Here is a 23,762-nt window from a genome sequence, read left to right on the forward strand (position 1 = left end):
TCTCTCTCTCTCTCCCCTGCCCTCCCTCTCTCTCCTTATCTTTTTCTTACTCTATTCTCTCCCTCTTCTCTTTCTCTTCTCTTTCTCTCTTCCTCTTCTCTCTCTCCCCCCCTCTCTCTCCCTCTCTCCCCCTCCCTCCCTCTCCTTCTTATCTTTTTCTTACTCTATTCTCTCTCCCTCTTCTCTTTCTCACTCTCCTTTCTCTTCTCTCTCTCCCCCCTCCCTTTCCCCTCTCTCCCTCTTCTCTTTCTCACTCTCTTCTCACTCCCCTTCCTTTCTCTCTCTGTTCTTATCTCTGTGCATCTTTCTGTCTGTCTCTCTGCGTCTCCCAAATGTTATATTCTGTGTTATCTATGTTGAAATGTCAGCCCTGATTGAGTCTAATCTGCATGTTGGTTTTCGAATCTAGATCTTTATCTGTATTTACACACCAAGGTAGAGAGAGTCAAAACCACATTACTGGAAGGAGAACTAGTTTCTTCCAGCACACTCCTAGCCACACCTTTGCCAAATATCTCCTCCTCCCTCTCCCCTGCTCTCCATCACCTACCTGCCTGTGACTAATGCTAGATCGTCTGGTAACTAACTAACTGGAACCAAGAATTAACAGAGTGGGTGCTTCCTGCACTCTTCTGGAACAGGGAAATAACAGCCATTTTGAGCACACACAGATTACCCAACTAAGTGGCTAATCTCTCCTGCACTTTACATTTCTCCTCTAATCCTACTTTGTAAGAGGGAGAAGCCTCAAGGAGTCAGCATGTAAGCCACAGCCCAGCAGTCGGCAGAGAAAGCAGACAAGGCCCCAGGATCCTCGTGAGGCATCGCCCTCCAAGTGAAATCATGAGGCCTGGGTTTCTGTCCAGCTGGGCCCTTGGAGCCTCCCAGGACAAAAGATCCAAAAGGGACTTTAGCAAGAGGACGGTAAGGTGCTGCTGCACTCTCAAGGGGTGGTCCACGAATCCGTGGAGGGTACTCAGACCTCATCAGGGACCCAGGAAGTCAAAACTATCATCACAATATCATGAAAACATTTTCATCTCTAATACAGTAAACACGGACAGCTATAACCCACATAAACAAAAGCTCTGTGATCATTTTTAAGAGTGTAAAGTGGCAGTGAGACCAAAAAGTTTGAGAACTACTTATATATAGCTGAACTTGAAGGAAAAAAGACCTGAATTCAAGTCCCACCTTGGATACCAATTGGCTGCGTGACCCTGGACAAGTCATTTATCCAGTTTGATCCCAGAAGACTTTCTAAGTGAAAAGGAAGGTGTTGGCCTGCATTAACACTGGGCAGGTCCTCACTTGGGCCTTACCTATGCTGATGAAATCATGGCTGCAGCATCTACCCCAATGGGAACTTAGAGATCATTTCTATGACAGCCCTTCATTTCACAGACAACAATGCAGGAATGTCACTCCCCCCCAGCCCTCTGACCCAAAATCCAAGTGCACCTGGACCAGGATGTCACCTTCAACTTAATCAAAATTCTTTGGGCCTCAGTTTCCTCATCTGTAAAACGGCACTACAGCACTCACACTATGATTACTTCCAGTAAAGTACTTTACAAACACAGAAAGGAAAATACAAATCTGTAGGAGGGTGGCTTGGCACGGGTTCTCAAGGGCCACTGAGGACAGGGCTCTTCAATCATATGTCACTGAATCTCTTTTCTCTCCCTTTCCTCAGTTTCCCCCTTTCCTTTTCTTGCTTTCTTTTCTCTCTCTTCATTTTGGCCTGGGCACAGACCGGCATCCATGTACACTGTTCTTCCCTCAGTGATTCTTGATCTTTTCAGACAAAAGGCATTTAATGCAGCCACACCAGAATGTGTTGGCAGCTGAGGCAGCCAGCTTGTCTTTGGAGGGACCAAGAGACGAGCAGCTCCCTCCAAATCACTGGTCATCACACATGTCTGGCAGCATCTTCAAGTGCCCATCCTGCTCACATCAAACCAACAGAGGCACAAGTGGGCCCTGGCCTGGCCACAGACAGATATGAGAGCCAATAATGGGAAAACCCAGGCACTGTGTGAGGGGCTTGGAATAAAAAAACTCAAGGGTCAGGAGCTCACAGTCTACTGGCAGACAAAAAGTGGCCTGGCAGAAAAAGCACTAGCCCCCAAACCAGGCTTCAAATCCTACCTCTTCCACTTACAATGTGTGTGACTCTGGGCAAGTCACTTAATTTACAAGGGTCTCAATTTCCTCATCTTCACAATGAAGGCGCTGGATTAGAAGGCCTCTCACATCCCTGCAGTCCTAGATCCAGGATCCTGGGAAGGACTCATAAAAAGCCAAAAGGTCTTGGTCAAGTGTGGATACAACCCTACCAAGTTGGGTTGGGGGATTGCAGATGTAAATAAAACTGAAATCAAGTCAATCAAGTTGTAACAGTCAAGAGAATGATGGGCAACAAAGAGATCATAAAAAAGGGAAAAGGACCCACATGTACAAAAATATTTACAGCATCTCTTTTTGTGGTGGCCAAGAACTGGAAATTGAGGGGATGCCCTTTAATTGGGGAATGGCTGAGAAAGCTGTGGTATATGAATGGAACGGAATACTACTGTGCTCTCAGAAATGAGGAGCAGGCAGATTTCAGAGAACTGATGCTGAGTGAAGTGAGCAGAACCAGGAGAACACTGTACACAATTACAGACACATCATGTGTATCTGTGATGACTGACTTTGACAGGCTGGGCTCCCCGCGGCAATGCGAGATCATAAGACAATTCCAAAGGACTCATGATGGAAGGTGCCATCTACATCCAGAGAAGGAATGAGGGAGTCTGAAAGCAGAGTGAAGCAGACTATTTTCACTTTTTTGGTGTTTCTTGTTTTTTCTTTCTTGTAGTTTCCCTTTTGTTCTTTACAACATGATGAATGTGGAAATATGTTTAACATGATTGTACATGTATAACCTATATCAAATTGCTTGCTGTCTTGGGGAAGGGGGAGGGGAGGGAGCAAGGGAGAAACATTTGGAACTCAAAAAAAATTTTTTTTTTTAAAGCAATTGGGGTTAAGTAACTTGCTCAAGGTTACACAGCCAGTTATTTCTGGGTGTGGTGCTAAGTATCTGAGCCCGGATTTGATCCCAGGTCATCCCGACTCTGGAGCCAGTGCTCTTACTCACTGTGGGAACTCAAAATTTTACAAAGATGAATGTTGAAAACTATCTTTACATGTAATTGAGGGGAAAAATACTATTAGGAGAATAAAAAAGAAATGATGGGTATATGTAAGAACAAGAACCATCCCCCTAGAGATAAATGGTCCAAGTCAGCCAACATGCATGTGATCAGGAAGTGCTAATGATTTTTCTTCTTTCACTGTTTAAATCTATCTGCCCCTCCCACTCTCCTCCCTCCATCTCCACTAAGCAAATTTAAAAACCAGAAACCAAAACAAATCTCCTCAATATGGAGCTACAGTCAGGTAAAAGAAACCCGCATTTGCCATGTCAGAAACCGTCCATCTCTTCCTGTATCTTGAGCTCCTCACCTCTCTGGCAGGAGACTACAGACACTGCACTGATCAGAGTTTGAAAGCCTTTTCAAGTCGCCTCCTCTGGGATGCTATGATCATTGTACAAATTGTTCTCCTGGCCCAGCTAACTTTGCTCTTCATCTGTTGATCAACATCTTCCCCCTTTCCTCTAAAACTCTCTGTCTCATTTTTTGACCACACAATACTCTTGTATTACATTTGGACACCAATTTGTTTGGCCAGGCCTCTCTTGGGAAGGACAGCCCCTTTCCAGTTTGTGGCTATCACAGAAGGAGTTGCTACCAATCTTTCTGTCTCTATAGTTCCTTTTCCCCTTTCTTTGATTTCTTTACAGTAGAGGCCTGGTATTGGCACAGCTGGGTCAAGGGGTACTCATGTACAGCTCAGCGACTTTCTGGGGATAGTTCCAAATTAACCTTCCCACAGCGTACTAGAAGAAAACCAAGTTCCCTATGGCCATGTGAAAAAAATGCTCTATATCAATCATAATAAGATGAATGGAAATCAATGCAACAATGACGTTTCACCTCCAAAAAAATAAGATGACAATTGCTGGAGGGGCTATGGGAGAACAGACCCGGTAATGCTGCTCCAGCCATTCAGGAAAGCAATTCAAAACTAGACACCAAAAGTCACTAAATCCTTCAATGCATTGATACTCCTGCTAGCCCTATTGAGACCAAAGACAAAGGAAAAGGACTCATATGGACAAAGATATTTATAGCAGCTCTTTCTGTTGTAGCAAAAGCTGGGAGATGAGAGGTGCCCATCAATTTGGAGAAAGGCGGAACCAATCACAGTGTCTGAATGTAATGGAATATTATTGCACCATAACAAAGTGATAAAAAAGACACAGACACATGGGAAGACATATGAGCTGATACAGATTAAAGGGAGAAGAACCAGGACAAGAACTTATTATTGCTGTTAACAATAATGATGATGAAGACAAAGCATCTGATATTCATGGAGTACTTTAAGATCTGCAAAGTGCTTTAAATATTATCTCATCTGATCTTCTCAACTACTCTGGGAGGTAGGTGTTCTTAATCTCATTTGATAGATGAGGTAACTGAGGCAGGCAGGCAGAGGTGGTGTGACTTGTCCAAGGTCACCCAGGCAGTAAGTGTGTGATACTGTGTTTGACTCTTCCTGACTACAAGCCAGCACGCTACCCACTGAGCCAACTACAATTTTAAAGCAATTGGGGTTAAGTAACTTGCTCAAGGTTACACGGCCAGTTATTTCTGGGTGTGGTGCTAAGTATCTGAGCCCGGAAACACTAAGGAAAAACAGCTCTGAAAGCCTTATGAGGGCTGTTACAAGAAATGACCCATCACAGCTACAGGTGATGAAGCAAGAGGCCAGCCACCCATCAGAGCAGTGATGCATTTCAGATGCACAGGGAGGCATGTAGTGGGCATGGCCAGTGTGGATCTACTTGGCTTGAACAGCATTACTGGACATTAAGGAGTTTTGTTTTTTAAACTGAGAATGGAAAGTGGGTTGGGGAAGAAGGGAGAGAGCAAAGCTGGTGTCTGTCAAGTCCATAATAATGAACAATACAAACATGTTTAAAAGAAAAAGGGGAAGAGCAGGGGAGTGGAGTCAAGATGGCGGAGTAGAACTAGGACTTCCGAGGGGCTCCCGCTCCCACCTCCTCCAGTTCATGTAAAAAAAATGACTCTAAACAAACTTTGGAGCTACAGAACCCACAAAATGACAGAGAGAAGTTAACCTCCTGCTGAAGACAGCCCGGCAGGCCAGCAGGAAGCAGCTAGTGCAGCGTGTTGGGAGCCCAGTCCAGCCCCGTGCGAGCCCAAGGTTTTGGCCTCAGGGAGGCCACAACCAGCCTCTGGCTGGAGACACTGCAGATCACCAGCAGCTTGGCAGTTTCCAGAATTATCAACCCATACATGCTAAGGACAAAGTGAGAGGTCAATGCAGTGTGGACTTTGGGACCTGGGAGTTAGGAAGTGCACTCTGGCCTTTGCCCCGAGGGTAAGAAGAAGTTGAGGAGTGGTGGCTGTGCAGCCACTGCCACATGGCAGCTTCAGAGCTCTGGGCCTGCAGAGTGTAGGGGGACCAAGCACCAGTATGAGGGGTAATCGCTCTTGCTTTAACCTGCTTGGATCTGGATCACTGTCTGGAGTGGAGGTCCTGGGGTGTGCCAGAGCATGTGGAGGCTTCAGAGAGGGCAGCCAACTAACAGCTCCAGCAGCTGAGAAAACACCAGAGATTGGGACAAAGCTCCCCCCTCTGGTAGCAGAGTTCTACTGTGGCAAAAAGCTCAAAAGTCAAGTGATTGAGTGGCAACATGAGCAAACAAGGGAAGCAAGGCAAGCACAGTGGTCCGACTTTGGATTCCTTTTTGGGGGACAAAAAGGATCAAAGCATGGAACAGGAAGAAGACAATGAAGTCAGAATTTCTGCACCATAAGCTCCCCAAAAAAGAATAAGCTGCTTACAGGCCATAGAGGAGCTTAAGAAGGATTTTGAAAACTAAATAAGTGGAGGAAAAATTGGGAAAAGAAATGAGAATGATGCAAGAAAATCATGAAATGAGAGTCAACAACCTGACTGAAAAAAATAACACCTTAAAAAATAGACTAATTCAAATGGCAAAAGAGGATCAAAAAGCCAATGAGGAGAAGAATGCCTTAAAAAGCCAAATTTGCCAGATGGGAAAAGAATCTCAAAAGCTCACTGAAGAGAATCATTCCTTCAGAATTAGATTGGAGCAAATGGAAGCTAGTGACTTTATGAGAAATCAAGATACTATTAAACAGATCCAAACAAATGAAAAAATAGAAAGCAATGTGAAATATCTCACTGGAAAAGCCACTGACCTGGAAAATAGACCCAGGAGAGATAATCTAAAAATTATTGGACTACCTGAAAGCCATGATCAAAAAAAGAACCTAGAAATCATCCTTCAAGAAATTCTCAAGGAAAATTGCCCTGATATTTTAGAACCAGAGGGCAAAATAGAGGTTGAAAGAATCCACTGATCACCTCCAGCAAAAGATCCCAAAAATAAAACTCCTAGGAATATTATAGCCAGGTTTTGGAATTCCCAGGAGAAAATATTACAAGCAGCCAGGAAGAAACAATTTGAATACTATGGAAACACAATCAGGATAACACAGGATCTGGCAGCTTCTACACTAAGGGATCAAAGGGCCTGGAATATGATATTCCAGAGGTCAAAGGAGTTGGGATTAAAACCAAGGATCACCTACCCAGCCACACTAAGTATCATGTTTCAGAGGAAAATATGGTCATTCAGTGGAATAGAGGACTTTCAAGCATTCTTGATGAAAAACCAGAGTTGAATAGAAAATTTGACATTCAGATACAAGAAGCATGAGAAGGTAAATAGTGAAAAGAAATCATAAGGATCTTATCAAAGTTGAACTACTTACATTCCTACATGGAAAAAATGATAATTGTAACTTATGAAACTTTTCTCAGTATGAGAATACTTGTAGGGAATAGAAATGTGTGTGTATGTATATTATGTATACATAATATATATGTCTATATAGGAGGATATATGGAAGTATGAATACATATGTGAGTGTATGTATATATGTGTACAGGTATACATAGACAGAGGGAACAGGACCAGTTGAATAAGAAGGGATGATACTTAAAAGGTGCAATTAAGAGGTGAGAGAGGAATATAATGAGAGGAGATGGGGAAAGACAGAATGGGGTAAATTATATCATATAAAAGAGGCAAGGGAAAACTGTTACAATGGAGGGGAAGAACAGGAAGGCAAAAGGGAATGGGTCAGCCTTATTCTCATTGAATTTGGCTTAGGAAGGGAATGACATACACACTAAATAGGGTATCTCACTCTTCAGGAGAGTAGGGGGAAGGGGATGAGATGGAAGGGAGGGCAGGCTGGGGGGGTAGTTAGAAGCATGCACTTTTGAAAAGGGACGGGATCAAAGTAGAGAATAAAACAAGTGGGGGGTGGGATAGGATGGAGGGAAATACAGTCAGTCTTTCATAATATATCCACTATGGAAATGTTTTGCACAGCTAAGTACAACCTATGTACAATCTATATTGAATTGCTTATCTTCCCAGTGAGGGTGGGAGACAAGGGAGGAAGGGAAAGAATGTGGAATTCAAAGGTTTAAAATCAAATGCTTAAAAAATATGTGTTAGTATTATTATTATTATTTTACATATAACTGGGAAATAAGATATACAGGCACTGGGACATAGAGATCCATTGTGCCCTACTGGAAAGCTGAAGGGGGGATGGGGGGAGATATGGGAGAGAAGAGATTGGAGGATGGGGGTATACAGTGGCATCACTGTTTTGGGGTAGTGGGTAGGAGAAAAATGGAAAGAAAATCTGTAACTCAAAATCTTGTGGAAATGAATGATGTAAACTAAAAAAAAAATTATAAAAAAAAAAAGAAAAAGGGGGAAGGGGTATGGCAGCAAGGCGAGAGCACTGGCCCTGGGGTCAGGAGGACCTGAGTTGAAATCCAGCCTCAGACACTTAGCAGCAAGTCCCTTAACCCTAACAGCCTCCAAAGATAAAAAAGAAAAAGGAGGAATATGTTCAAGCTCGGAGTTGGGGGGCTCCTTAAGGCTGTCTGCTTCCCATGTCTGACTCTCCCCAAGTCCCTTCTCCAGCCACTGCTCCCCCCGCCCGCCCCAGAATGGAAGCTCCATGGAGGCAGGCCCTGCCCTGCTTCTTGTCTCTCCAATGCTCAGCACAGTGCTTGGCACAGAAGGCTCTCAACAAATGCTTCTCACCTCTTCATTCGTGAACAAATGACTCCTAAGAGCAACTCTCCAAGCACTCCCCACCTCCTGCTAGGAGAGACCTCAGAGGGGTCCAGCCCAGCTCCCACCTTTCACAGAGGAGAAAGCCAGGGCTTGAGGACACTGACTTGTCCAAGGTCACACAGGCCATAAGCCACAGAAATGACCCCAGGTTCTCTGACTCCAGGCTGCCAGGGGCCTCAGAGGCCATCTGCTCCCTCATGTTACAGAAGAGGAAACTGAGGCCCAGGGAGGGTAAGTGGTCAGCTCACAGGTCAGAAGTGGCAGGGCCTGGAATCTAATGGCAGAGGGAGGTGGTGGGGCCAGGAAGTCTAGTGGCCCTCCTGCCTCCATCTCCAGCCCTCCCCCAAACTCCAGACCCCAACCAGCTCTCAATCCCAGTAGATGCCAGCAGGCCCCCTAAGGCCCTAGCACCCGGGCTGGACAGAGACAAGGGGCCTCTGGCTCTTCCCTCTTGGACCTTCTCCAAATCCCACTGACTCTTCCTTCATCGTCTCTCCGGATCCATCCCTTCCTCTCCGTTCTTCAAGCTGCCTCCTTGGTCCAGGCTGTAAACTGGTCTCTCTGCCTCCTGATTCTTCCCATTCCTGCCCATCCTACATGCTACCAAATCAATCTCTCCAAAAGACTGTTTTCATCATGTCACTCCTTAGCTCAAGAAAATGAGACAGCCCCTTGTCACCTCCTGGTTCCCATCCAGACTCTGAGCCCGGCATCCCAGACACTCCATCCACTGGCCCCACCTTAACCTCATGGTAAAGGCTTAGGACTGGGAAAGACCTGAGAAGCCATCAGGTACAACCTGCTCATTTCACAGACAAGCCTGTGGCCAAGACAGGATTCAAAGCCAGGATCCTAACTCCAAACTCAGTCTCCTTCCCACTGTAGCTCACTGCCTCAGTGTCCCTCCTGAACCCAAGCCCTCTGTTCCAGTCAGTGTAGGTCCCTGCCTGGCCTCGGTGAAGGCCACCTTCCTTCCCTCAGGGCTGTGGCCCAATCTGAGATACACCGTTCCCCACCCACACCTCAACAGAAACCTCACCTCTCCTCAAAGGCCCAGCTCAGCTTTCCGTGCTCCATGAAGCCTCCCCTGACGAGCCAGCCCACCATGATCCTTCTCTTTTGTGAATTACAACAGAACCTAGCCTCTAACACAATACAGCACAAATATGATGTGATGTGACACATATAATATTCAATTTGATGAACTCATATACTAAATGCCTGCTGTGTACAGAAGGTCTGCACAGCTACACTGGCTGCTCTCTTCAAGGCATCTGCCACACTTATGCCGAGATCATTGGACATTCCTGGAGAGATAAAGCCCAGAGGCAGCTCTGCCCAATAATCCTGAGGACACTGCCCAGTGAGCTGTAAGACAGGGAGACTCACACACCCCAACGTTCTCTCCAGTGCCGTGGAGGACGATGCCCACAGACATTTCCCTGTAAATTCCACCAAGGATGACATATGGTGGCTGGTCGATGGAACCTGGGGTCACAACAGAAGCTGCCTCAGTGCGACCCATGGCCACTCCAAAGGGGTCAGAGCAAGAAGGGCAGGAAAAGAATGCCTACTGCCCAGCTGATGATGCATTCGTCCCTTCTCCTCCCCCTCAGGTCCTCTAGCATGGCCTCATTACCTCCCTTAGGAGCTGGGCAGCAGATGGCCAAGGAGCTGGGTCCATCACCCAAGAGCAGGAGGAGGAAGGCAGGCTGGCCGTCTTGGAGAAACTGACCAGCAACTCCCAGCCAGGCTTCTCCCAGACCGCGAGGCCCATCACGTAAACACTTGGGCAAAGATCACACAGGTTAAAGCATGAAGGGGCTGCAGTCTGCTCTGGAGGTGGGTGTACCCCCTTCAGAGACATCACAGATCCAACGAAGTCCTAAATTGTGTACAGACCTATCTGTAAGACTCTGTTGAACCGACCTGCCTGGAGTGGGATGAAGGGCACAGCCAGCCCTCTGTCAGCACTCAACGGTCAGCAGGATCCTGCCGGACTCTGCCCAGATCTGTCTCCCAAAGCAGTCTCTCTAGCATGGCCTCTCCTGGAGCCAAGAGTCTCCGGAGCGACACCCGAACCTTCCCACTGTTGGCCTGTCTGCTAAACTCCAAGTCTCGAGCGGGGTCTTCCAACCGCCCTCCTCTGCCACATCCAATCTCCCACATGGTGCGGAGAGCCTCCATGTGCAGGAGGCCACCGCTGCTGTCACAGCGACCCCCTTTCCAGGCGAATTTACTGCCTCCGCCCCTTTGCCCCAAACACCCCCAGCACCTCCGCATCAGTCCCCACTCAGGAACCAGGATGAGGTGTTCCACACGAGGCGTGTACTCAGTCCTGACGCCTGTGTAAGCCCCAGAACGACCGATTCTGAGACACCAATCAATGATGGAAAACGACATCGTGCCTAAAGACAGACAAATCTGCCCCAATAACTGGTGGGAAAGTGTCTTAGAACAGAAGCACAAAATGCAACTGGGAAGTCTAACAAAAGAAAACCACAAAACGACATTGGGAAGGCCATTCCGTGGTTTGCTAGATGAAGAGGCTGCCCAAACCGGTTCTGGGTTTGACAGCATTCTCCTGATGTAAGAAAACGCAAGTCACCACAACCGCTAACACTCCTGGAGCTCTGCTAAGCCCTTTATGACTGCTGTCTCTGATCCGGGAGGGGGGTGCTGTTACTATCCCCATTTCACAGAGTGACTTGACCAGGGTCACAGCACTACTAAGTCTCTGCATTCACCTTTGAACTTGGGTCTCCCCCACTCCAGTACCTTCCCTCTGTTAATTATTTCCTATTTATCCTGTCTACAGCTTGCTTCGTATATATGTGTCTGCATGTTCCCCCCACCTCCATTAGACTGGAAGCTCCAGGAAGGCAGGGGCTGTCTTTTGCCCCAGAGCTTAGCACAGTCTGGCACACAGTAGGTGTTTCATAATTGCTTATTGCATTGGACGGGGGCTGCAGGCTCCATCAGGGCGCTGGCCTGCATAATGCCGAGGCCAGGCCATGCTCCCTGGGCGCTGGTGAAGGACCTCATGGGAGCATGCGCACAATGGGCCTTGCACACCTAAGAAGGGAGCATCCTCACGGAACTCCCCACTCAGTGTCCACCTAGAGGATGCTCATGTTGTCTCCTCGGACGGAATGGAAGCTCCCTGAGGACGGGGCTGTAAGCCTTGAGTTCAGTGTCCTCAGGCAGGTTCCTAATACACAGGCGGCCCTTAATAAATGCTTGGTTGCTAGACTGCCTGAAGGATCGTCAGTATCAGTCACGTGACCCCGCCACGCCTCCTCCACTTCCCGGCTGCACGCCGCAGATGGGGAGGAAGGCGCTCCCGTGAGCCCCGCAGGGCGCGGGGATGGCCAGCAGGAAGGACCCGGGAACTCGGGCCCAACTCGGCCTCCCCTGGCCTGGACTAAAGAGGAGCGGACGGCGGGGGACAGGGGCGTGTCGGTGACGTCACCCGCCCCGCCCTCCCGGAAGTGCGGGCGCTGGGCCGCCGGAAGTGCCCTCCGGGAGCGCGGGAAGCCTTCCGTCCTCCGGCGCTCCCGGCAGCGAAGGGCCCGGGCCCGCTAGCACACACCCCAAACCCACCAGCACCGCGCCCGTGCTCCCTCCCGCTGCGACCCAGAGGTACCAACCTGTGGCCGCGCCCCCGACTGACACGCGTCAAGGTCCGGCCTCCATGAAGGCTGCTGCGCATGCGCGCCAGCTGGAGCCCACAGATACTCTGGGACGTTGAAGGGGGGGGGGGCCCGGGTATAGCGTGCGCATGCGCACCGACTGCGAGACATGACGCAGAGGGCGGGGCCCACGTGTGGCTCCTAGGGGCCGGAAGCTCCAGCCCGGAAGGGGCGCAAGCGGCTTCTCATTGGACCGCGGGACCGAGGCTCTCCGCGAGCGGGCAAAGACCCTTTGAACTTCTCAGGCCTCCCCGAGGCGTGGTCTTGACCGGTTGTCCCATTCCCGGAGGCGTCCCCTCCACGGCTCCGGCCGGACGGGCTTGGAGTTAGGAGAGCGTAGTAACGCGCCGTTTCCCACCTCCAGGCTTTTGCCCAGGCCGGGCCGCCCGCCCCCTCCCCCAAGAAGGCTATTTTTAGTAACCTCCCACCCTGAGTTTCTTTTGTCTGCAGGTTGTTTTTGGTGCCGGAATTCCGAGCCCTGCCGCGTCTGGGGGTGTTTTTACCTTCCCTTTGTCTCTGTGGGGAGATGCTTTCAATAGTCCTGAATTTACTGTCAGGGGCGAATGTGAAGCGCCCGCGCCGCGGTGGTTGTGACGGATCATTGTTTATGTAACAATGTATACTTCTTGTGTTATAATTATGGTGTGGTTATAATTACTGTAACAGTGACTGACATTGACATGGGCCTTTACGGCTCAGTGATTGCTTTATCTGATCCGAGCCTGGGGCAGCCACGTGGGGCCCCTTCTCCAGATGTGGAAACTTCGGCTCAGAAGTGAACCCGCCCCGCAGACCTCCAGCCCAGCGCTCCTCTGCACCAGACCTGACATTGCAAGCGTTTATGTGGCTCCCACCGGGTGAACTGGCTCTGGAGATCCTCCAGCGGGTCCCCAGCTCACTTGTACGTTGGGTCCTGCAGAAGTCGGCTCCTCAGCCAGTATTTACAGTTACTGTGCGGGACTCTGCTCCTAAAATGATGGGTCATGGGGCTCTGCCACTGAACTTACCTTTAATAATCAGCCGGTAGATACAGTCAGTTCAAAGCAAAGACATTTATTAAGATGATCTGGTTTTAAAATAAACCTCCAAAAATATAGCTACAAAATATCACCCCCCCCCCATAAACCTGAGGTTCCCTCTCCCACAAAGACTGGGAATGGATGTGAGTTATTACACTGTGGGGGACGTGCGGCCACCTCCAGCCCTTACAGCCTTTCACACGGCTCCACGTGGGTACGACATCTCAATGGCTCAATCCCAGTCCCCGGGTCGGCTCTGTGTAGCAGCAGTTCTCTCTTGAATCCATGACCAGCTGACGGGGGTCTTGATCCTTGAAGCTTCTTCCTTTGTGCAATGCTGTTGTTATGTGTCTTTCCTCCCTGGATGTGTCTCCTCTGTACCTTGAACTCTCTTGGACTGACCAGCTCTCACACTGTGACCGGGCCTAGCTTTTTAAAGATCTTCAGTTTTTCCTCAGTCAGTGTACCTGGGCAGCTGCTTTTCCAATTAAGTTGGAAACTTCACATTTCTTAAAAGAATGACAGGACATAGGTACTGGTCATCATTAATACATTAATACTAGATTACCTCTGTTATCTGCCCTTCATTTTCTTTCATTACGTTGAATGGAGAGAGGGAAACTGAGTCCTTCCCCCCACTTCATAAGACAAAAGTCTTGCATTCTAATGGAGACATGTACACATAAAAGTATATATAAATGTAACCATACATTTGTGAGAGTTATTTAAGAATTACAGATTTAGAGCTGGAAGGGATGTCAGAGGCTATCTAGTCCAATTTCCCCATTTTATAGCTGAGGAAACTGAGGTGCAGGGAGTTTAAGTAAAGTCCACCAATTGAGCTAGTAAGTGTCAGAGGTGGGATTTGAACCCAGATCCTCTATCTGCAGAGCTTTTCTTACTCTACACTTTACTATAGTAGGAAGATTCACTTGTTGGATTACTACAGTAATCTCCCTTTCTTCTTTGCACCCCTACAGTGTGATGTCCCAGGACAAGAAAACAAAGGGGAACCTTGCTGTGTGACCACACAACACCCAAGCCCAGTCCCCACAAGACACCCAAACTTCTTTCCACTCTCTGTTTGCTTAAAAGGAAACCCCAGATTCATGTATTCTAGAACCTGGCACATAGTAAGGACTTAATAAATGCTCTTTCATGCACCCAATAAGAGTCTCTCTCATATAGGTCCTGAGCCCCCCAGCCAGATGTTGGGAAGAAAATCCAGAGACATTCTGGGCTTTTTGACCTCTTACTGTACATACCTCCCTCTCTTGTAACTATTCATGAATAATGAAGCAAGAAAACCGAAGTCGTTAGGATTGATCAGATCTTTATTGGTATTAGTATTCATTAAACATAAATTTTGAACAAATTTTAAGAAAAGGAAAACCCTGGATTTAACATAGGTTCTTTTGTACACTGAAATATTTCATCTTATACCTAGTCTACCAAATGGCCAGATGGGTAACTGGTAGCCTTCTCCTCCTTTTCCTCAAATTGTCCCTTGTGGCCACTGAAAACAGGGATGGTGGTAGGCCAAGGAACTCTGGAATTGACCATGAATTGGGCTGCTGCCTCAACTCCTTCCTGTCCCCAGCCCTTCAAGGTCTCCATTCAAAATCATTCAGGGTCTCTCCTCACTTCTCACTTTGATTCCTAGACCTCTTCCCAACAGATCAAGGAGGGAAAAACATCCTGATCCTTTAAAACTCATTCAATTCCTACATCTCTCAAAGACTCCCATAGTCAGGCACAAAAGACTTTTCTCTAGTGGAGGGAAACTGACCTCCAGTCCCATGCTACATAGACTTCTGCAAAAAAAAAAAAAAAGTTGGACAGTTGGAGGGGACACCAGCACAGGGTTGGGCAAGAGGTGGTAGTAGTCAGGAAGCCTTCCTGTGGAATGCAGTACATCCATTGAATCCTGAAGGAAAGGACTTGGGGGAAATGTTGGAAGGGATCTGCATTCCAAGCTAGGGGGACAGACAACCTGTTCAAAGGGACAGCAAGGGGAGATGGAGGGTTTAAGGAAGAGAAATAGCAAGGTGGGATACAGAGCCAACTTCCTGGCTGTTTGTAGAAGGAGACACACCATGTCCCGACTCCAGGCATTTTCACCCACTGTGCTCTATGCCTATGCATTCAATACACAGCCAGGACCATGCCAGGAAACGGTTCTGTTTCCATTTGAATTGTCTTAGGAAGATTCTGAAGATCACCTGGCAGGATAAGGTACCAGACCCCAAGGTCCTTTCTCAAGCTAAACTACCAAGCTATCAAACTCTATGGCAGAAAGTGCTACAATGAGAAGCTGGCCACATTGTTCAAATGACTAATGTATGTTTGCCTAAAAGACTATTTTATGGAGAGCTCATACAAGGCAGGTCTCATGTGCTGGTCAGAAGAAGTGATACAAGGACACTCTCAAGGTCCCTCTGAAGAACTTAGGAATTGATTGTGTGACATGGGAGACACTGGCACAGGACCGCCCACTTCAGAGAAGGTGCTGAGCTCTGTGAGCAAGGCAGAATTGAAACAGCTCAAAGGAAACGCAGGATGCGCAAATTTAGAGAATCCCCCCCAAATGTCCACACAGACTCTTTGTGCCCGACCTGTGGGAGAGCATTCCGAGCTCCTGTTTGTCTGACCAGCCACAGTCAGACACACTGTACCTTGACTCCAACAGGGTGATATCATTTTGGTCCACTGAGCATGAAGGACAATAACCAACCATGAACACCTGTGACATGCCAGCCACTGTGCTAAGCTCTGGGGAAAACAAAAGAGGAAGAAGGCAGTCTGTGTTGCCTTCAAGGAGCTTACAATCTAATGGGGGGGGGAGAACAACATGCAAATAAATGTGTGCAATACAAGCTCTGCACAGCATAAATAGGAAATAAGTAGCAGAGGGAGGCATTGGAATGAAGAGGGGGCAGGGGAAGGCTTCCTATAGGAGGCAGGCTGAGAGAGGGGGAGTCCCATTGGTGGAACAGACGGGAGGCAGGTGTTACTGGATTGAGTAGATAGTGGGGAGTAAAGTATGAGAAGATGGGAAAGGGAGGAGGCTGCTTTAGGAAGGACTTTGAATGCTAAGTAGAGGTTGTGAATTTGCTCCTGGTGGCAGTAGGGAGTCTCTGGAGTTTATTGAGTCAGGGGGAGGTCAACAGGATCTGACCTGAGTTTTAGGAAAAATTACCTAAGTGGCTGAATGAAGGATGAACAGGAGTGGGGAGAAACTTGTAGGCAGACCCCAAGCAGGTACTACAATAGGCCAGGTATGAGGTAATGACCTGTACCAGGGTGGGGGCATTGTCAGAGAAGAGAAGGGGTGTATTGGAGAGATGGTCCTAAAGGGAAATCTGCAGGCCTTAGCAACAGCTTGTATATGGGGGTGAGGGGGAGAGATTGTGAGTTCAGAATGACTTCTAGGTGGAGAGCCTGAAGAACCAGGAGGAGGCTGGTGCCCTGGACAGCAATGGGGAAGGTGGGACGGGGGCGGGGGGGGGACCCGCGGAGTTTAGGGGGAAAGAAGATAAATTCAGTTTTGGACATGTTGAATTTAAGATGTCTCCTGGACATCCATTTGGAGATGTCTGAAAGGCAGTTGGAGGTGTGAGATGGGAGGTCAGCAGAGAGGGTGTAACCCTCGTGATAATAATAAGGTTGGGAAGGTAGGTCAGTCATTGAATAAACACCTATTTCATGCCTGTTCTGTGCCAGGTCCCGTGCTAAGGGCTGGGGGTACAAAGAAAAGTACCAATCGTCCCTGTTCTCAAGGAGCTCATAGACTGATGGGAGAGACAGCACAGAAGCCACAATGTTCAAGTGAGATAGAGCCCCCAGCTCTTTGATCTCTCTAGTGACGTTTGCCCTCCAACTTTCAGCCCTGGGCATTTTCTCCCTCTGTCCCGGCTCTCCCCTACTCTCTGACCAGTGACCTCCCGGCTCCCCATAAGTCCCAGCTCCAATCCTGCCTTCCCCAGCCCCTCTTTATCCCAGTTTTGCCTCTTAGTTCCAGCTGTGTTGTGTGTATTTGTTTATATGTTGTCTTCCTGTTAGATTGTAAGCTCCTTGAGGCCAGCAGCGATCCCTTAATGGGGGGAGGAAAGGGCAGTTTCAGCTTTCCTTTCCCCATGACATCATTACAGAAGGTCGGGGGGAGGGGTCAACAAGCATTCCTATGCCAACCGTGGCTTTGGCCTCTTTTTGTATCTTCAGTGCCTGGCACTGTGCTTAATAAATGATTATTGATTGGGGGTTGATTGATTAACCCAACGCTGAGCTGGCCGACTGTAGGTCGAGTTACAGAACCGAGGAGAGGCTCTGATGCTTCCATGCCACTTCCCTGAGTCTCAGTTTCCTGAGCCGTTACATGAAGAGGTCGGCCTAAAAGTCCCACTCACCCCACTGAGGGATGCAGGGCCCAGGGCTCACAGCGATGACAAAGAACAGGGTTAGGAAGAGTGAGGAGACTCGGCTGGAAAGGCAGGAGAGTGTGCTTGGATAGAGGAATTCCAGAGTTCGAGGGTGTGGCCTAGCCTCTGGGCGTGGCCTGGCCCTGGGCGTGGCGTGGCCTTGGGTGTGGCCTGGCCCTGGGCGTGGCCTGTCCCTGGGTGTGGCCCAGGCGGAGAGGAGAGGGCTGGGGAGCACTAGCTAGTCTTCTTCTTCTTGGGTAATTAATGTCTGACACATCACGTTCATGGGTAATAGTTCTCGTTCATTTATTATTGCTGTCTGTTACTACGAGTATTTCTTTTTATTGTTAATTATTAATGTTAAGTACATTTATAATACTAATAATAGCTAACATTTAAATAATGCTTTAATGATTACAAAGCACTTTAACGATGCTTTCTTATTTGACCGGCACAAAAACCCTATGAAGTAGGTGATACTGTTGTCCGCATTGTACAGTTGAGATTAAGTAACCACTGAGAAAGGTTAAGTAACTGAGAATAAGCCTGAGGGGGTTAGGTGACTTACCCAGGGTCACTCTGTCTAGTCCAGGGGTGAGAAACGTGTGGCCGTCTAGATCCTTAAGTGTGGCCTCTTGACTGAATCCCAAAGGCCGAAGATTCCCCTCCCCTGGCCCTAGACAGTGTCCCAGGTCTTCTGTCTCCAAGCCCACATCACCAACCCTTGCTCCACCTAAGCTGTCCCGATAATCACTCAGTTTCCCCTCAGCACCAGTTTAGTCTTTACGCAGTGTGGGTGTGGGATAAGGGGTGCATCTCCACAGAATCATAGAACCACGGGGTCCCCCAGTGCCACCTACTCCAGCCTGTACCTAAGGAAGAATTTCAGCCTAACGTGGCATACTGGATGGGACCAGAGAAACAAGTATCAAGTTCTACTTCAGACATTTACTAGCAACATGATCCTGGCAGAGTCCCATAATCTTTCCATGCCTCAGTTTACTCATCTGTAAAATGAAGACGCCATACTCATCTGTCTCTAAGGCCCCTATGAGTCCTGATAAGTGACCACAGATCTTGTCCTAAGACAACCTGGATCGCCTGTGGTGCTGGGGAGGTCACTAAGCTGGGAGGCCACCAACCTTCCTCCTCTGGAATGGACCTCGACATGAGGACACTGAGCAAAAATGGAGCCGAAATCTCCCTTCTATAGCTTCCTGCTGCTGTGGCCGAACAGAGAAAGCTGAGTCTCTGCCCTTCCCCCCCCCCCAAAAAAAAAGCCCCTCAGATACTTGAAGGCAGAATCCTTGGCTTTCTTCAAGGCTCCACCTCCGACAGAAAGCCTTTCCTGAGTCCCCTGATTGGGGCTTTTCCCTTCTCCAAATTATACTTACCTATCTCCAGGGGCTCTGAGCTCATCCTCCCAACCGGCTCCAGGAGCTCCCCAGGGGCTTCAGGGGTCACCCTGAGGGCTTGGGGTGTCTTGTAAATCATTGCTCATGGAAGAGGGGCCTGGCCACTGAGCCCCATCCTTAGGAACATATGCAGAGAACCCCTGAAACACTCCCCAACGTGGATGAAGCTGGGAGAATTGCAATCATGCATGATAGAAATACCTTGGAGAAACTTCAGAGCATGTGGAGACATTCTGATGTGCCTGGTTTGGGTGTGTTAACCACATGGCGAAGAGGAGCCCCGCTGACTGGGCTTTCTCTTAGTGTGACTTCTCCCTAGCCGATGGCGAGAGGGACAATGCCTCCCAGCCCCCTCCAAGGCCAGTATGGACCCCAGGAGCACAAGCTACAGCCTTGTGAGCTTCACAGGGTCAGAAGACCAAGCCAGGGTTGTCCCCCCACTGTGGGCCCCTTTCACTCTTGGCCTTCCTTGTGGCTTAGTCTTCTGACCTTTTAAAACTCAGAATCGCCTTCTCTCTGTGTCCCCACCCTGCCTCTCTGTAAGTGACCAAAACAACTCTCCCAGATGAGCATCCACCTGGGACAACAAACAGAAGCTGACATTAGCCTAGTTCTGAGCACACAGCCAGGCACTCGATAGGCAGGGCTTCAGTCATTCTCACACAGAATCTCACACAATGCCCTGGCCCTAACAGGAGCTCAGCCATGTTTGCTGGGGACGAAAACCCATCATAACACTGAACTCCAGGGGAAAAAAGACAGCCCAGCAGGCCCCAGAGTGCAGGGTGGGGTGAGGAGCCAGCAGGAGCCTGGCTAAAAGACCATTAGGACAGCAAGTCAGAGGAGGCTGTGCACAGCACAGAGCAAGGGGCTGCAGACAGTCCACAAAATGTTTCATTGGCATTTTCTCTCCAACTGAAGATGCTTCCCAAAGGCTCCCCTGCCTCCCCCTCTCCTCTCCCTCCCATCAGTCTCTTGTAACCAAGGCTCATGATACTGGCCTCGCCTCGTCTGCCCATGTCTGTCTCATTCTCCATCTGTCCTTCACATCCATTTCTGTCAGTCCTATGGAGTCACGATGGTCCCCGAATTGATCAGTTCTTCATTTTCAAAATCCTTTTTTAATGGTCTCCTGATAGAGACCCTGCTGCTGTATCTCCAGACTTAGCAGAAAGCCTCCGATGGGAGCCTGAGCACCTATGCAGGCCCACAACAGTGCCCAGTCTCCTCTCCCTGGTTCCTTGCTCGTTCCAGTGTGACTGCATCCACCCAGTACCCAGCACCTTTGAGCAGGTGTCTTCATCTTCCTCAGCCTTTTTCCTCCTCTGTAAATGAGGGCACTGGACCAGCTGGCCTCTAGACTCCCTTCCAAAAGCCGCAGTTCTCCAGGCCAGGGTCAGCCTCTGAGGAGTCCTCGAGGAACCCGCGTGGGGTCCCCTTGATGGGGCGGCATCCCTCATGTCCCCGGAGAGGGTGGACTGTCCCACCCCTCCCCCAGCTCTGGAAAGAAGAGGCCCCCGAGCTCCCAGGCAGGCCGGCCCGCCCTCCACCACCGCTTCTCACCTGGCAGTCACGTTTGTAGGTTTTTCTAGGTGTGCGCTTGGGAAACAAGCCGCCTCTTTTGTGTCTCTTGCCCCTCTAAGCTTCATAAGTTCACAGTGGAATCTCAACTGCTGTCAACTCACAGTTGGAAAACAATGAGATTATTTTAGCCCTCGGTGAGTAAATACAGGGCTGTGTAAGTCTGTTTGCTCTTCCCCCTCCTGCTCACAGCTGCCCTGCCCTGCCCTGCTCTCATGTGGGGGCCTCCGATCCCCCTAATCCCAGAGCCCTCCATCACTGTGGGCAGCCTGGCAGCTCCTGCCTTCAGGTTCACATCCCCTTGTCAGCTCCCAACCAAGACAGGGCTTAGGAATGACATCCCTGCCCCAGATTGCTGAGAACACACAAGGGGTCCTACCTACTAAAGCCTCCCCAGAAACCTGCAGCCAGTGGCTTAAGCCCCAGGTTGGGGGCTCCCTCCCTGGGGCCTCAGATTCCCTCCCTTCTTCCCCCTCCCTCTTCTCTGCCACCCTCAGGGTCTCTGTCTCCTAGTAGCCTTTGGATAATACCTTGGGAATTCCGTACTGAGAGCTGAAAGGCATTCACACACACACACACCCCCCCTCCACAATGCCCACCCCCACCAGCTAGGCCAACTTGTACCTGCAAAGGTATTCTGCCCAACCCTGGCCCAATGAGCCACCAACGTCTGCTCAGAGAACCTCTCCCTGAGGGAGAGCAGCCTTCCCCATGCCCAGGCAGCCATCCCCCTGGGGACAGTTCCCGGGCTTCCCACTTTTCCTGACTTCTAGCCTAAGTCTACCCCATTCCCTGTTCCCGGCTCTGCCCTCCCAGGCCAAGCAGGACAAGCCCGCTCTCCCCACCCTGAGGTGGCCTTCAGGTGCTTGGGGACGCCCAAAGATCTTTCCCATCCTGCTGATCCCGCTGTGACCCCTTCTCTGTCCTTTACCATCATCTTCAGGATAGGGTTTTCGTGTGATTTTTAAAGGCGGCATCCAGAGACAAATAAAATCCTACAGCTATCTCTGACGAGGCCAGAGGGGCTGTGGGGCCCCACTGTGAACGAGGCTGGGGGCCTCGCTTCCAGAATATCATCATGACACGTAAGGGACATGCCCTGCTCCCAGATTAGGAGCAAGGACTGGCCTTCTGTACCTACCGTGGCTGTGTGGCCCGAAAGGGGAAGGCGTGGGGCATTCGCCAGTCAAGGCCCCATTCTTGGTTCGACCATTCTCCTCTGCATTATAGTGAGAAAGACAGTCAGGAAGCATTTGTAAAGCCCCTACTATGGGCCAGGCATTGTGCTAAGCCCCGTGGCAAAAGACGGGCACTGCTCTCAAAGGGCTCACAGTCTGATGGGGAGACAACGGCAGACGGCTGTGTGCAAACAAGTCACTGACGGTGTAAGTGGGACGTGATAGAGAGGTGTGGAATGAAGAGGGCTCGGGAGAGGTTTCCCTTAGCTGGGATCTGAAGGAAGCTGGGAAAGCCAGGAGGCGGAAATGAGGAGGGAGAGGGCCAAGGATAGAGACAGACAGAGAAAACACCTCAGGACATGGAGGGCAAAGAGGCCCATGGTCACTGGATCTTGCAGGGTAGAAGGGGTAAGAAGGCGGGCAGCTAACGAAGGCCTTTGGACAGCAAACAGAGGATTTTATATTTAAGCCCAGAGGTGATAGGGAGCCAATGGGGTTTATTGAGTAAGGGGGTGACATGGTCAGATCTGCTCTTTAGGAAAATCCCTTGGTGGCTGAATGGAGGATGGACTAGAGGGGGAGAGTGGAGGCAGGCGGACCCTCCTCCCAGCAGGCTATTACAATGACTACTCTCTAGTATTTTAGTTACTATTGTAATAGCCTGCTTGGGGGGTCTGCGCCCCTCCCCTCTAGCTGTGAAGATGGGGTCTGCACTGGAGTGGTAGGGGTGTCAGAAGACAGAAGGGGACATCTTTGAGAGGTGCCACAAAAGAGAAACCAGTGACCTTGACAAAGGATAGGACATGGGAGGGGACGGGTATAGGGCAGTGAAGAGCCCAGGGTGGCCAACCTTAGGGGAGCAGGACAACGGTGCTGCCTGCGTAGGTTTGGGGGGAAGTGGGGAAGGTTTGGGGGCAAAGATAACATATTCAGCTTTGGGCGCATTGAGCTTAAGGCATCTGCAGGACATTCGGTTTGAGTTCTCTAATAGGCAGTTGGAGATACTAGACCAGAGGTCAGCAGAAAGGTTAGAGGCAGATAAGTGATCTGAGAACCATCAGCAAAGAGGTGAGAATTGCATCCAGAGGAGCTGATTGGGATCACCCAAAGAGGTGGTACAGAGGGAGGAGAGAAGAGGGCCCACGACAGAGCCCTGGGGGACACCTATGGTTAGAAAGACTAGAAGAGGATCCAGCAAAAAGACAGAGAAGAAGCGGTCAGAAAGGGGGGAGGAGAACCAGGAGAGGAAGCATCCTGAGCACCTAAAGAGAGGATCCAGGAAGAGAGGGCGTCAACAGCGTCAAAGGCTGCAGAGAGACTGAGGAGAGCAAGAGCGGAGAAGAGGCCGTTGGGCTTGGCAACTAATGACTCTATCGGTCATTTTGGAGCACGTGGTTTCAGTTGGATGACAAGGTCAGAAGTCAGCAAGAGGAGAGGGTGTAAGGGATCAGGAAAGGCCCCCATAGGAAGGGGTCCATGTGAAGATTTCTAGGAGACGGAGATGCTGAGGGAGAACATTCTAGCCATGGCAGTCACCCTGCTGTGCACATACAAAGGGTTGTGATTGAATAAATGAAGGAATGAGGAAGCCAATGTCCATCATAGAGCTGTTGCTTTAAGAGGGACTCAGTCCCAAAGGTATCACTTAAAGGCCCCACCCGGAGCTTCTTGAGAAAATCCTAGGAAACTCCCTGTGTGCTGGCAGGTCCTCCTAAGAAGGTGCAGAGTGAGTTTTATGGACAGGGCTTAATCATCCTAAGCGACTGAATTTCCCTGGGCTTTCCTCTTTGCCCTGAAACCTTTCTGGGTGAATATGTAGCCCCATCCTAATTGTCTGCACCTATTTACAGAGTGCCTCTTAATTGCAGAGCATTGTACTAAGTGCATGTAATCAACCAATCAATCAGCTGGGATCTTTTAAATGCCTACTATGCACCAGACACCGTATGAGCACATAGCCCATCATAAGCATACCTCTTCGGTTCAAACTCGACAGCATCTGCAAAGTATCTTGCAAATTCTGAAGTGCTCTGTGAAGGTCAGGTATGATTAAGTAGACTGATGATTTGTTATAAGACTCAGAGATGTCAGAAACACTCAGCCCAGGAGGCAGGAAAACATCTC

The 23,762-nt window shown here is 49.4% G+C and overlaps 1 protein-coding gene across 6 annotated transcripts in view; it reads right to left on the reverse strand.

Moving 5' to 3' along the window:
- Positions 1-19,045, reverse strand: part of GNB1L (G protein subunit beta 1 like) — a 160,417-nt gene extending 141,372 nt beyond the window's left edge. For 4 of the 6 annotated variants that reach the window (XM_069100840.1, XM_069100836.1, XM_069100841.1 and 1 more), the window contains exon 1: positions 11,986-12,101. Coding sequence is in view for 1 of the 6 variants with exons in the window: in XM_069100835.1 (XP_068956936.1) it covers positions 11,986-12,138 (153 nt within the window). In the remaining 5 variants the exon portion in view is untranslated. Of the gene's footprint in view, positions 1-11,985; positions 13,556-18,858 lie in introns of those variants that run through there. The other 2 variants (XM_069100835.1, XM_069100839.1) reach the window with 2 other exon arrangements.
- Between the last annotated feature and the right edge of the window lie 4,717 nt (positions 19,046-23,762).

This window comes from Petaurus breviceps, unplaced genomic scaffold (genome assembly GCF_028583685.1).
Source record: "Petaurus breviceps papuanus isolate PSGF00001 unplaced genomic scaffold, PetGlider_PUasm1.0 428, whole genome shotgun sequence".
Taxonomy (NCBI): domain Eukaryota; kingdom Metazoa; phylum Chordata; class Mammalia; order Diprotodontia; family Petauridae; genus Petaurus; species Petaurus breviceps.